The sequence below is a fragment of the Sinohyriopsis cumingii genome, unplaced genomic scaffold (genome assembly GCF_028554795.1).
Source record: "Sinohyriopsis cumingii isolate HCF-2022 unplaced genomic scaffold, ASM2855479v2 utg001837l, whole genome shotgun sequence".
Taxonomy (NCBI): domain Eukaryota; kingdom Metazoa; phylum Mollusca; class Bivalvia; order Unionida; family Unionidae; genus Sinohyriopsis; species Sinohyriopsis cumingii.
The window spans coordinates 749,659-764,656 of NW_028316068.1; the positions used below are offsets into that span (position 1 = coordinate 749,659).

Here is a 14,998-nt window from a genome sequence, read left to right on the forward strand (position 1 = left end):
TCAAGGGAAGCGAGTTTTCATCTAGTAGGGCTGCATTAAATCACCCTTTATTTCAGCAATATAGGCCTCCCACCCATAATACTAAATTTTATTTATGATATACATAGTTCGAACGCCATATAATCTTTAATACAGGTGAAATATAAATTCTTTATTTACTTCTACACTTAATCATGTACTCATTTCCGAATAATAACATTTTCTCATGATTTTATTCCGATGGAGATAAGAGAGCTTCTCTCCTAAATAAGGATCTGTACAAGTACAAATTATAGTACAAGTACAAATTATAGTATATGCACAAATTATAGTACGAGTACAATTATAGTACAAGTACAAATTATAGTACAAGTACAATTATAGTACAAGTACAATTATAGTACAAGTACAAATTATAGTACAATTATAGTACAAGTACAATTATAATACAAGTACAAATTATAGTGCAAGTACAATTATAGTACAAGTACAAAAAATAGTACAAGTACAATTGTAGTACAAGTACAAATTATAGCACAATTATAGTACAAGTACAAATTATAGTACAATTATAGTACAAGTACAATTATAATACAAGTACAAATTATAGTGCAAGTACAATTATAGTACAAGTACAAAAATTAGTACAAGTACAATTATAGTACAAGTACAGTTACAGTACAAGTACAATTATAGTACAAGTACAAATTATAGCACAAGTAAAATTATAGTACAAGTACAAATTATACAGTGTAATCACATCACTGCTAGCCATACGCAAGGCAAATACCATATTCTGGGCAAATGCAAACAAAATGAAATTCATTCTCTATTAGTTACATCTCTTCTCCAGCACAGTTCACAAAATATGAATTCTCTATATATTGTTTTCCCCATCTCCCTGTTTCAATAATAAAGTTATTGAACATCTTAGTTGCACTAAACGTTTTCTTAAATTAAAAGGTATATTACATCAGAGATATTTGTCACATTGTAGTACGGATATATACTGACTATAGTAATAACATTTTGAGGAATTAGTAATTTCCTCTGACCAACTTTCGAAATGCGGTGTCTCTAATCCTTGGTTTGAACTCCGAAATAAACACTGTATTCCTCCAAACTCTTGTGTTATCAGGCATATCCAAAGATATATTGATAGAGCATATCTTTAATCTTCATAGCCCACGTGACTCTACCAACTTCGTCTAAATTTTTCAACATAATATAACATTGATGTAATATATACCTGATGATAGCGCAATTTTAATCCAATATTTTATACAACTAACCATATATGAAGTTAAGAAGAAAGGAACATGCCGCATTCCCCTATTTACACCCAGTTATTTGCAGTATTTTAAACAGAGTGTTATCTCTTGCAAACTTGAAACTGCACTTACTCAGTATCCTTCGATTATTCAAATTTTTCGCATGTTGACATTTAAATATGAGAGTATCTAATGAAAAAGAAAAAAATTCGGGTACCTTCTAAGTTTTTTCTTTTCCTCTTCTTTGTATTCCTCCGGTCTTGACAAGCGTTCTGCAGCAAAGTGAATCTGACGCAGGGACTGAATCAAAACCAACATTTCTGTCTTTACGGATAATTAAATAGAATTTCGAGATTCATTAGAAACTCTGAACATAGGTCTAACTTGTTATTCATAGCTCATGTTTATACTGAGTTCCTTGAACGACTCATGAACTCTTATATGACTTTAAGGGAAACGCATGAATTACCATAGAGGTTTGAAATGTTGACCTTACGCTAACGAAACTAGTGACAAATCATTTCTGAAACTATAATGTACAACGATCCAATTGTTTATCATTATGTCCGAAATCCACAAATATCTAATTGTGACAACAGACTGAGTACTAACCTTGTAAAAAGCAAAACTGCGCTGAAAACATGTTTTTTTTTTTCAAAATCAAGTATATGATAGTTTGTAATAGTTCCTATGCATTGTTTTGACATATTTGATTTTAAACCCGAAGTGTGGCTACATGCGATCGGTCTTTCGCTGTGATTCATTTGCATTCTGGAACCTGACGGAGGTAAATATTCAGTTTAATTATAATTCCATTTATTATGCTTATGTACCCGAGTCTAAACTTTTTAGTCAATACCAACTCTTAAATGTTTTTTTTTTTTTTATTTTTTTTTTTTTTTAAAATCCTGTTAATGAATAGCGTTGTGCTGTTTGGACGAACATTTTTTTGTGTGTCATATCCATATCTTTGAAACACCTTAAGGTAAAATAAAGACAGCATAACAATTCAAGTATTTTGTAAGAATATACGTATAAACTTTCAGCAATTTGTTTTTACATATGCATCGTATTGTATTTCGTCTTTGAAAGGTTGATCATATAACTGTTACTTTGGTCACATAACTTTCATATTGATCATATCACTTTCATATTGATCACATGAATTTCATATTGATCATATAACTTTCGTATTGGTCTTATAGTGTGTTCCTACCATGCTAGATTCTTAATGCCATTTAGTATAAATGTTTGCCTGATTATTCTGCGCCATATTAAAATATGTCTATAATTACTGTTGTTTATATGTACCATTGTTAAACATCCCCATAATATCTGTACAAACATAATATGTGGGCGAAGTCTTCAAAATTTTCAATTTTCTTTATTTGTTCCGGTACATTAAATTATATAGGCTGAAGTAGATATAAATTTATAAGGTTTGATTATTCTTATTTGTCCTGTTGTATTATTATATAATGCCACGTAATTTGACTTCAAGAACAAAAGTTTGGTGCTGAAATATTTATTCAAAATCTCTTACAATTCGTTTGTCAAATTTATTTGCTAATTTTCATAACCAAAAACCCTGGTTAGGTCATTGGTTCCTTCACGAAATAAATTTATTTGGCTTATTAGGCTTAATTTTCATCCCCCCCCCCGGTTATATATATATATATATATATATATATATATATATATATATATATATATATATATATATATATATATAAACGTACGTACGTGTGTGTGTGTGTGTGTGTGTGTGTTTTGTTGTTGTTGAGTTTAATTATAGTAGCGTTCGCACAATTGTGCATGTGCCACTTTTTTCTGACTGCACCGCAGCCTGCTAGTTGTTCCTGGGGAAGGGGATGGTGCCACCTCCCCCAGGCTTTTATGGATTCAAGGAACCCTGATAGTTTGGCCTCAATCTGTGGGTCCATAAAGGTCCCTACAGTTGAATGGTTGGCTGTCATTAGTGGGAAGGAGAGCTCGGGAACGGTCCTGCTTGCTTTTGTTGTTTTTTTTGTTTGTTTTATTTCGAGATTTTTTTTCTTTTTTTTCTCTTCAAAATGTTCTAAAAGGAGGGGGGATGTTCTATGCTGTTTATAGAGGTTCTTAGTAGATATCATGTATGAAGAGAGATTTTCAAGGTTATTATGGTATTACTAGTCGAGGTGTTTAGGGTATGTTTCCTACGTTATGTTATTTATAAGTTTTTAGATATTACCTCTTTAAGTTATTTATTAATTGATGTTTTTAGAGAATGAATGTTATTTATACTTTATTTAGCAAGAGACCGGAGTCCTAGCCGATTACACGGTTCGTTAAGAACATCTAGGACAGGAATCCTAGCTTATTACTCGGTTCGTTAAGGACATCTAGGACATCCGATTTTGAGGTTTCCTTAGTTTTTTATAGGTGCTTCGTAAGTGAATTATTTATTAATACTTTTATAAAATTGAATGATATGTTATGGTTTTTTATGTGGTGGCTTCTAAATTTATTTAGCTAGTTACTGGGTCTTTTGGTTTTGTGGGGATAGTAATTATATTTTGTTCCTAAGTCCTGCGGAGTCTATGAATTGATTTATATTTTTATATGCTGATTGTTTATTTTTATTAGAGTCCATAAATAACTCTGAGTATGTGTGTGGTGATCCAATCTCTTTTTGGTTTTTGATAAATATTTTCCTAGCGGATTGATATTTTGGGCATATATTGAATACGTGGTGTAGATCTTCGGTGGTGTGGCAGTTAAAGCAGTTAATGGTTGCTGGTTTGGGTCCTATAAACCTTCCAAAACTGCTTGCTAGTTTAGTTTTTCCAGTTATTATCCTGTTTATGCCTTTCTGTTCTAAATAGGTACCCTTAAGTAGCTGTATGTTCCTATCTACGTTTTTTTTGGGTTTCATGGTGCTTTTTACCTTTTGTGGAGGAGTTCCAAAAATCTTGCCATGTTTGGTCTATATATGTTTGTGCGAAGCTTATTGCTTCTGTAGAGCTATAGTTAAGCTTGATAGAGTTTTGATCTCCTAGTTTGTTTTTTGCAACTTTGTCTGCTGTTTCGTTGCCAGAGATTCCAATGTGTGTGTGTGCCTAACTGTGGGTGCATGCGAGTGCTTTTCGTGATACCACTGGTGTAATGCATAGTTGCATAAACTTTGTGGAAGTTTTATAGTATAGATATAATTTATTTAACAATTGATGACCAGATTTAAGTTTTGTCAGTGAATAATAGGATCTACAAAGTATCAGTCATAAAGAAAAGATAGTTTCGGCTGGATCAAACGGACAAACGCATCCATTGCATGTTTACAAGCGACACATAGTCCAGTTTTGATTGGACAATATTTTGAGGTAGAATTGGTTATAATTGTATTTTGTTAGGTATAAATTATAAAATAATCATTGTTTAGAAATAATTTATTATTTATTATTCACAGAAATTGATGGGATTGATAGGGCATATACTTTCTTTTAGATCTACCGCTTCCTGGACAGTGAACTTATACAGTTATAATTATCATAATGTATTATAATTTTTTTTAAAAGGAATTTGAAAGGATATTAAACATTTTGTCAATTTCTCTGTTATTATTTGTTGTGACAGGAATGTTGTTCAGGACATGGAGTTTGATTCTTATAATATTTTGTATGATGAATACTCTTCGACATCAAGACTCATCTAAACGTACTAGATCAGTGGAGAACAGTCAATCCTGACAGTAGAATATTTACTTGACAACGACGGGGATCATTCAGCGAGCTGCGTATATCTACATTACTTATGTACCCAGGGTAGTGGAAATTCAATTTCATGATATTAAAGTAAAATGAATATATTATTAATTTTGTAAAAATATGAATAGCTTATCCAGTAGAAAACTACTATTGCAAAAATGACATGAAAAACCCACTTCCGGTGGATACAACTTGCACTGATCAATTATTTGGAAATCATTAAAATGATTATATGATGAGAATCAATTAGGTTTTCACGATCTAAGAAACAAAATTGCAGGGAAATTTAAACCAATTTACACATTTTAATATTTCAGTGAATCAAAATAATGGTTCTACTGTTATTAAAGCAATGGCAAAAAAGAAGCATATTTGGAAAATATGAGGGAAAAAGCCGGAAGATATATAATTAAGATCACAAACAAGGTGGTGCGATAGAAATTTAGATATTCTTTTCTTAATCTTGAAAAGAAAAATTACATAAACAAAATAAAAAGCAAAATAAAAACAATTTTCAGACTCATAATTTCTTTTTTGGCCATTACCAAAAAGCCTTCAGAACCTGCAGAAGAAAATAAAATACTAGAGGTTAAATTAACTGTTAAGGAATACAGAGCTAGAAATACGAAAGATCAAACAAACTAGTCCCGGTTCCGATGGACTTAACGTCCAGTTTAACATATTCTTGTTGGAAAGATGTAAGATGTTTTGTCTTGAGGTCTTTAAAGACTGGATACGATATGGAACATTTTTCAGAACCTCAGACTCAAAGAATCATTACTTACAATCCAAAAGAAGATAAAACCGTGAACTTTTTAACAAACTGGAGACCAATACAATAATTGTCCCTGAGTATATTGCTAACAGGTCAATAGTCCTGCCTTCTATCATTACTGAAAGTCAAAGGGGTTTTATGCAAAAGTTATTCATTAATGAAAATACAAGGTTTGTGACCTTGAGGAAAACATTATATTCTTTTCCTACAGACAAACTTTGAAAAATCCTTCTACTCTGACGAATGGGAGTTTATGGAAAATGCTCTGAAATCCTTTAACTTTGGAGAATCTGTTTGTCAGAGTAGTTTGAATAAAGTCAAATAGGTCTGTCGTTAATTTTGGACATTTATCCCAGCTTGTACTTTAGAGAGATTTCGTCTCCAAGGAAATTCTTTACTTATACTGTAAGTTCAATTTCTTGCGCTAGAACTAAAAATGAACATAAAGAATTAGAGACATTTCTACAATGAAGATGAGTTCAAATTAGGGCGGTATATTACGGGTGTTTTTCTATTATTAAAATGGTTCTCCTTTGTCCTTTTAAACGACCATGCAAATTTTACCCTGTTGACGTGTCTAGACTGTAATAAATGTTAGAATTAAAAAGTAAAAAATAAACAATTGAAGAATAAGTCCATAAATTGATATTACTGGTCAAAGTCTAATTTTATATTATTGGGAATAGACTTCTTGAAATTAGGGAATATGGTAGACCTTAATTATTCAACGATGTTGAAGATTTCATTTCTTTTGGACCTGTGAAATTGAGAGGGTTAAACAAGGGGGATTAAATAAGTTTCTTTTACAGTCATTTGCCTGTTATATAAAATGTTCATGGATAATGTGTCTTTTAGCATACGAAGATACTTTATGGCAAAAAGTGGCTCCTGAAGAAATGTTTTGGAAAATTTTGAGATAAAACCATTTATTTAAATTTGTAATAAAAATAATTGCACTGCTTCGTTAAAACAAAAAATTAAATTGAAAAACATTTTTAAATTCAATAAAAGTATTTCTTCACGTTATAATATTTATTCTTTATCATTATGGAAACATGAACCATCTACTATTCAATAATACTTTCCTCAATACATTTTTTATTTAGTTAATTATATAATTGTAAATCACACACAAGGTGGACAACAAACGGTGATGTACTTGGACATCTTTTTGAACGGAGTTCTATTAAGAAAAACAAAAACACAAAATACAGGATTTTTATCTTTTCTCAAATATATAAGTGAAATTGAAAAGGAAAACTATGGTTTTATTTTTAGCTGGAAATAGTTTTCATGTAGTTTTCTAGAAAATAGAACTCAGAGACAGAGAAAGAGAGAGAGAGAGAGAGAGCGAAAGTGAGGGGACTAAATATGGAAATAAAGGTCTGAATAACATACATAAAGGCAGATATAATTTTTAATGGAAGACAGTAGTTCCAAAATGATATCGCCGCTGTGGCGATTTCATTTTTCTTCTACTGGTGTGTTTGAATACCTCATGATCAAATATGTAATAAGAATAAGTATAATGAATATACAGGTCAAAGTGTGTATCCCAAATCGAACCTATTATATAACAAGTATAGTTATCTTATAAAACCCCTGGAAAATTATGTAGCCAAAGTGAATAACAGAATCGATGAATTTAAGAAAAAGTGGGCACTACTGTAAATTTTTCTAAATGTTTTTTTTAAAAGTTATTTTGTTAAAAGACATGTTTTCGTGGGTTTTCTTTGCAAAGAAAACCATATCACACTTTAAAAAAGCAATAGGCAATCTAATAACAGCTTAGGGTTTGTGTGAGAGTGTGCCTTTATGTACAGAGTGTGTCTTTATGTTCAGAGTGTGTCTATATGTACAGAGTGTGTCTTTATGTACAATATTTGTGTCTTTATGTACAATATTTGTGTCTTTATGTACAGAGTGTGTCCTTATGTACAATATTTGTGTCTCCATGTGTATGAGGGTGTGTGTATGTGTGTTTTTGTGTTTAAGTAAGCAAATATACGAAAAGGTCAGGAAGCAAAACAATTTATGGTAATTCGCCATACACCATGTCAGGTGGTAATGTAGGGGAACATGTCTAATATCGACATTTTTGTTCAATAAACTAAAACATAATCTTCATTTTCCAACTGGACTACCTACCTCTTTTATGTATTTCAAAATGACCTGAAAAAAGAATAAAGGGACTGTTTCTAAAACTCGTTTTCCCTCATACAAGATTATGTAAATACTTACTCCTAAATGATACACAATCACAAGAAATATGGTGAAACAGAAGAATAAGGAGGGAGAGGATGATGCTCGATCTATCCGATTTATATGAACTGAATAAAAACCTGCACTTATGTAAATACACAAAAACATAGCGTGGTGAAAACAATGAATATGCAAATAAAAAAACAAATCATCGAAAATAATATCTTTAATTTACTCAGAACTATCAAGTCGGTAGAATTATCATATCAGTAGAAATGTCATATGGGTAGAATTATCATGTCGGTAGAAATATCATATGGGTAGAATTCTCATGTCGATAGAATACTCATGTCGGTAGAATTAACATGTATCATGGCTGTAGAAGTAACACGTTAGTAGAATTATTACCTTCATTTCCTTTATATATTATTTTATTTACAAAATTCATAGAGAAAAAAAACAAACTTTAATTTACTCAGAACTATCAAGTCGGTAGAATTATCATATCAATAGAAATATGATATAGCTAGAATTATGTCGATAGAATAATCATGATGGTAGAATTAGCATGTATCATGGCAGTAGAATTATCACTTTGGTAGAATTATTGCCTTCATTTATTTTATATATATTATATTGTTTACAAAATCCATAGACAAAACTCTAAAATGGCCCAGTGGATGTAAGAATTTCAATGTTACCTGATCGATGTTGTGTTTGACGTCAGCCAGAACTACGGTATCCGTAGCGGCTGCTGACGCAGACTCTGCGCCGTCACCGTTAGTGACTCCGATCCTTCCCTCCACGCAATGTGGCGCAGATGGATCAGAGGTGTCGCTTTCGACAATAATAGCTGCCAATTCTCTCAGCTTTTTCAACTGAAAGTGAAAAATGAGATAACTTTTTCCAATTAGTACTATTGTACTTTAATCAATGCTTTTAATTCAAGCCTACTTTCATCTTGGCTGCAGACTTCCGTTCTTTCATATGCAGTTTAATTAAATTGAGATTAGTTAGTTGTACAGCGCTGAGACTAAGTAATCTTGATTTTCTAATATATTTTTTATTTTTTTTAATTTCAAAATACATGCGGGGATACCCGATGCGTCATTTTGCGCTGACTGCGCATTAATAATAGACCTCAGAAATTATAGGCATATTTGAGTTTGACACTTGTAAAGGAAGGAAACAGCAACAATAATGACAACAACAACAACAACAATAAACAACACCCCAAAAAGAGGCGCGAATTAAGCATTTATGAATTTTCTAACGATAAGTATTTCTGTAGCATGAGTCGTCATGTAGAAATCGTGTAGATCAAAATCCCAAGGATCGTTTCGTCCGCATTTTCCGTCTACATAGTTTGGCCCTGAATAGTTCGTGTCCAACTTTGGCTGTAGAAAATCAAAGCGATTCAGATCTATTAAGTCTTACTGGTTGATTTCAAAACAAAACTATCATCATAAAATGTAACAACAACAAAAAAAAAAAAAACGTGTTAGATCGGCCCTGTTGTGCAAAAATATCGGATACAGTCAACATACTACTTCTAGTTTGTTGGAGAACCAGATTTATAAATCGGAACCTGGCACTTCTAATTAATTTTGAGAGAGAGAGAGAGAGAGAGAGATAGAGAGAATTGCATTTTCATTTACCCCAGTCAACACATCTTCTACATTGCGGCGCTCCCGGCTATAAGCTCTTCTAATCTCCGCTAGACGGCGCATGAGTTCTGCTTTCTCTTTCATCCACGAATCCTGTTCTTTTTTATGCTTATCTTTAATTTCTTCAATTGTTGCAGTCAGGTGCTTGATGGTGCTTTCATTCGTTTGAGCCTAGAAGAGAAATTGTTTAAAACATTTTATGAAATAAACTAAGTTACAAACTTCATATTATTACATGCTCGGGCGACCGCTCCGGTGGCCTAGTGGTTAGAGCGTCCGCCTCGGATGCGCTAGGTCGTGGGTTCGATCCCCGGCCGAGTCATATCAAAGACTTACAAAACTGGTACTAACAGCTGCCTCGCTTGGCGCTCAGCATTAAGAGGTTAGTCTAAGGACTGGTCGGCCTGGTGTCAGGATAATGTGACTGGGTGGGACATTATGCTACATGTCTGAGGCATGATGTTCCAGTTCTAGACATCACCATAAACTGCCACATTGCAGACATCGTAGCGATATGACTGAAAAATTGTTAAAGCTACGTTAACAATCCAAATCACACACGCACATGCTCGGGTGGGTTTTCACTAGTGTTTTACCTGTGGTAACTTATTACGTCAACCGTATCAAATTACTGGAGCTACATGTGTATCTAAAATATAATTTAAAGCGTTTAAAATTCCCATTTTGCTTGAATGTATGAATATAATGTATACTCTTCGAAACTGGCCACACAAGGATAACGAACATACATATTAGATGTTTGTAGAAGTTATATCATAATAGGCGTTTTAGAATACGGGATAAACTGACAGGATGGGACAACATGCTACATGTCTGCGGCATGATGCCCCAGTGCTAGACATAACTATAAACTGCCACATTGCAGACATCGTAGCGATATGACTGAAAACTTAACAAAGCTACGTTAAAAATCAAAATCATATCACATCACATCACATCACATTAGAATTTGGTAGCTGAAAAAATTCAACGCCGTTTACATCTCCTGTCCTTACCAGGATTTAACCTATCGTCACACGCAGTTGAATGCAGTATGGTTGAAAAGGTAGCTTAGTACAAAAATAAAAAATAAAGCTAGTGTGAACGATTTTGCACAGAAAAAGCAGCAAGGGTACAACTATATAGCTATAACATTGGTTTAAGGAAAACAAAATTTTCTACCCATTTTGGTCGCGTAAACGCTTTTGAAAAGCAAACTTTGCCACATTCAGGCCAAAGCATTTTTATTGATTGTGACTACATAATATGTGATGATTCCTTTTCTGAGATACTAAAATAATGCATGAATATGATTATTGATCGCACTTTGTGAAGCCATATTTTATATTGACTGTGGCAAGTATTGTGTGAAAATGTATTCTACTTGCCTCTCCGTAAATTATATAAATGGCAAAAAAGTTCACAGATTTATGCGCATAGTAATTTGCAATGATTTATTGGTATGTCCAATGCTAGATTCAGATTATCCAAACAGTGGAGCGTGCGTGACGTTACAGAACAGACTAAATCGGTGTTTATCTTCAATTAATAATTCACACTTTTTAAAGATGTTCAAAGGATATATAATGATTCAAATACACATCCGTAGCTCATGACACATTAACTTAGAAATTATAACCAAAAAAGGCAAAAAATCATTATATGATATTGGGGAAGAATAAATGAAGGCATTGAATTGACAAGACCAAGAAAGTGAAACGAGTAGTGAAACGTTAACAACAACAACGAAAGAATTAATGAATATAGTAGCATTAGTGAATATCATCAAGAGTAAATCAATTAGAGAGATACCTTCAGCTTTATAATATATGGAATCACCAACTACATTTTTAGAGTATGATAAAGATCTATAAGATGTAAAGAACAAAGGATGGACTCAATGTCCAGAATTTTGCAAAAATGGATTAACATGCAAAGATATAGAATCTGTGGAGTAAACTTTCGGGCAGTGCAGTCATCACATGAGATTGTAGAAGCGGAGGGCGTTTATGAGTTGGTATACTATTTTGTGATGATCAGCGTGCAGTGATTTGGCCAAGAACTGAATTGAAGCAAATTTTTAAAACAAAAAAAAAAAAAGAAAAAAGAAATCTGGTTCATGGCAATCATCAGTTGCTACAGCCTAGTAAAAAAAAGTCTCCTTACAACCTTACAACGCACTGAGAAGAGTTTGGAAATTACTATCACGAGCGAAACGTATTTACAGCGAATGGTTGTTGAATCAAATATTATCAACATAGAATATTCTACAACCCTACATATTCGGTGTGGATTCCTTACGCTTGAATTTACGCACACCATCAATCGAGATCATAGATGATTATTTCTAATTTTAAAAAATACAATCTGCATCGCTTACTCATTGGTTTACAAGTTTAGAATAATTTTCATCTAACTGCGAATTTAGTACATGTCCTTGTTCAGTGCCAAGTAGAGTTCTGCATCATGTCTGACCTTAATACATTTTAGCTTGTAAAGCAGCAACCACTTTATTTTCCATGTGACAACCTTTTGATCGATCTGCGAGTTTCATACTTGCTTAGTGCCAAGTAACTGAGGGTTATTATTTGAATACCCTATGATTTTAGGGCACAACTGACACTTGATTATTTGCATTCTTTAATAGATTTCACAGAATGCATGATCAATAATTGCTTAGAGAGGCCAAGGCTCAGTCTAAAAAAACAACAGACAGCAACACCGGCATTACAGTGAAGCCAAGGAAACGGATCAGACGATATTTACAATGACTAGACCACGACGATTTAGTAGACGACGATGGAATATTTTAGAACTATATCACACAATGGGGATGAATTCTTGGTTTTGTACCAGACGACGTTAGATAGTGACATTCATAAGGTGCTGCCAATTTAATACTCACCGAACCATTTTATATAAAGGTGGTCAAGGTTATCTATATTTATTTTGTTTGGGTTGACAGTTTGACCATACCGTTAAAGACTTCTTTTCTTTATCCGTCTTTTCAGTCTCGTATTTTTTACGATGTGCCTCAATTTCCTCGCGCATTTTTCTCCTTTCCTCCGCAAACGCCTGGTCCCGTTCTTCCATTTGTTTCTGAAGGTCAATGGCGAGCTTATGTGCCTCCATTAGCAGGCGCTTTTGTTCTGCGCGTTCATTTTCCCACGTGGACTCTACTCTGTGCTGAATGTCTTGAGACTTGCATTTCGATTGTGCCATCAATGCCAGTGCTTCTTCAATCTGATTGAAAAGAGTTGATACAAACACACACACATGTAATAATAATAATAATAATAATAATAATAATAATAATAATAATAATAATAATGATAATAATAATAATAATGATAATAATAATATCCAAGTGTAAATCATTTGATAAAAAGAAATATCGGAAGTGCACATTTTGTTTTCCATTCCATCTACCGTGTCATTAAGGAAAAGAATAATGTTTTATTATAAAGGCAATGTTGAAAGTATGCTTCCAAATTAACGAAAATGAATGGGCGATACTTGTATGCATCTGCTCGTATCGTGTCAGTCAAAATGTCCTAGAAATATAAGCATGAAACAAAATCTAAGTTTGATATTGTGTCTTTACATGTTTTTACATTATTTTTCCCATTCGCTAAAATAACAAGAAAACATAATCACTTACTAAATATTAAATGTTACATTTAAATATTCAACCACGTTTAGTGAATTTGTTTCAAATAAATATAGACGTCCAACAACAAGCGAAATTTATTCTGTCGACGCAGAAACTGTTTTTTATCAGCCATGACCTTTACCTCTAAGAAAACCCTGACTGGTCTTTCTATATTTAATGTCCTTACAAACAATAAGAAAAAGCAAGAGACAGAAGTAATGAAAGCATTGATAAAAGGCGAAAATGTCTATATTTTATTCAGGTGCAGACTTGTAACTAAAATTGCTTTCAAATATCTGGAACATAATTATGTACAAATATCGGCGCAGCACCGACTGAGCACAAGATCCTGACGAAGGATTCTGTACAAATATCGGCTTTGCGTCGACTGGGTACAATGCATCGCCAATTGTGCTGCAAAATACGAATATTTTACTACAAAGGTAATCAATCAATCATAAAGTTTACACATGTTTTGCGTACAGAAATACGTCTCACTTTTATATTTTTTTATGCCACCTGCCTGATTATTTCTGCTTGTGATCTGTGTCCATTTTATATCCCAGCCTGCCCTCTCTGTCGTCATCTTGTTGATGAGTTCTGCTCTCTCTAATTCCTGCTCTGCCAGTTTCCGCTTCAACTCCTCAACCTGGCATTTCAGATGATTTGCAATCTCCTTGCCTTCTTCTATCTGAAATAAAAGCGGGTAATCTGTATTTAATGCATATGATACTTTACAGTTAGTATGGTCCAAAAACATTCTAATTTCACACAAAAAATTAATGTCCTAACAGGTTTTGACGCTACGAATCAATCACCCTGACCAATGTTCAGCAGTACCAAATTGATCCTGCAAGAAAAACAACATCGAAATATTACACTTCAATGACTTTGGAAGATGATTAGGTGCATCTCTGAATATTTGGTATCAAAACAATATGTTTGCCTTATGTACCAAGCACTTAGACTTGTAAAACTCCCATCGCATGTCTACGAAAAATATAACTTATTAGTTCCAAATACCAGAAAAGAAAAAAGGAAGTATTTATGTATTCATGTGCCCTTCTTGTGTGCTTTGCCAATATTTACAAACAATATTTAAAACATATTATAGTTATTTGCGTCTTCAGGTTCGTTATTATTATTATGACTATACAACAATCTGTATCTCTAGGGTAGTTATGCAGTGTGTATTAGATTTCAACTTTCATGGATCTTGTAAAATATAAGTTCATGGATCATGCAAAGTATAAAGTTCAGGGAACTTGTAAAGTATAAACTTCATAGATTTTGTAAAATATAAAGTTCAGGGATCTTGTAAAGTATAAAGTTCATGGATCTTGTACAATATAAAGTTCACGGATCGTGTAACGTATAACGTTCATGGATCGTGTAAAGTATAAAGTTCATGGATCTTGTACAATATAAAGTTCATGGATCGTGCAAAGTATAAAGTTCATGGATCATGTAAGGTATAAAGTTGAGGGATCTTGTAAAATATAAAGTTCAGGGATCATGTAATGTATAAACTTCATGGATCTTCTAAGGTACAAAGTTCAGGGATCCTGTAAAGTATAAAGTTCATGGATCTTGTAAAATATAAAGTTCATTGATCATGTAAAATATAAAGTTCATGGATCTTGCAAAGTATAAAGTTCATGGATCACGTAAGGTATAACGTTCATGGATCTTGCAAAGTATAAAGTTCA

The 14,998-nt window shown here is 32.9% G+C and overlaps 1 protein-coding gene across 1 annotated transcript in view; it reads right to left on the bottom strand.

The window, feature by feature from the left end:
* LOC149771461 (uncharacterized) overlaps window positions 1-14,998 on the bottom strand; it is a 130,342-nt gene that overhangs the window by 6,792 nt on the left and 108,552 nt on the right. Inside the window, exons 12-17 of the mRNA XM_089948429.1 lie at window positions 13,813-13,980; window positions 12,614-12,880; window positions 9,629-9,808; window positions 8,672-8,848; window positions 7,917-7,940; window positions 1,468-1,550 (exon numbers count right to left, since the gene is read on the bottom strand). Of these exons, the coding sequence (XP_089804555.1) occupies window positions 1,468-1,550; window positions 7,917-7,940; window positions 8,672-8,848; window positions 9,629-9,808; window positions 12,614-12,880; window positions 13,813-13,980 (899 nt within the window). The remainder of the gene's footprint in view (window positions 1-1,467; window positions 1,551-7,916; window positions 7,941-8,671; window positions 8,849-9,628; window positions 9,809-12,613; window positions 12,881-13,812; window positions 13,981-14,998) is intronic.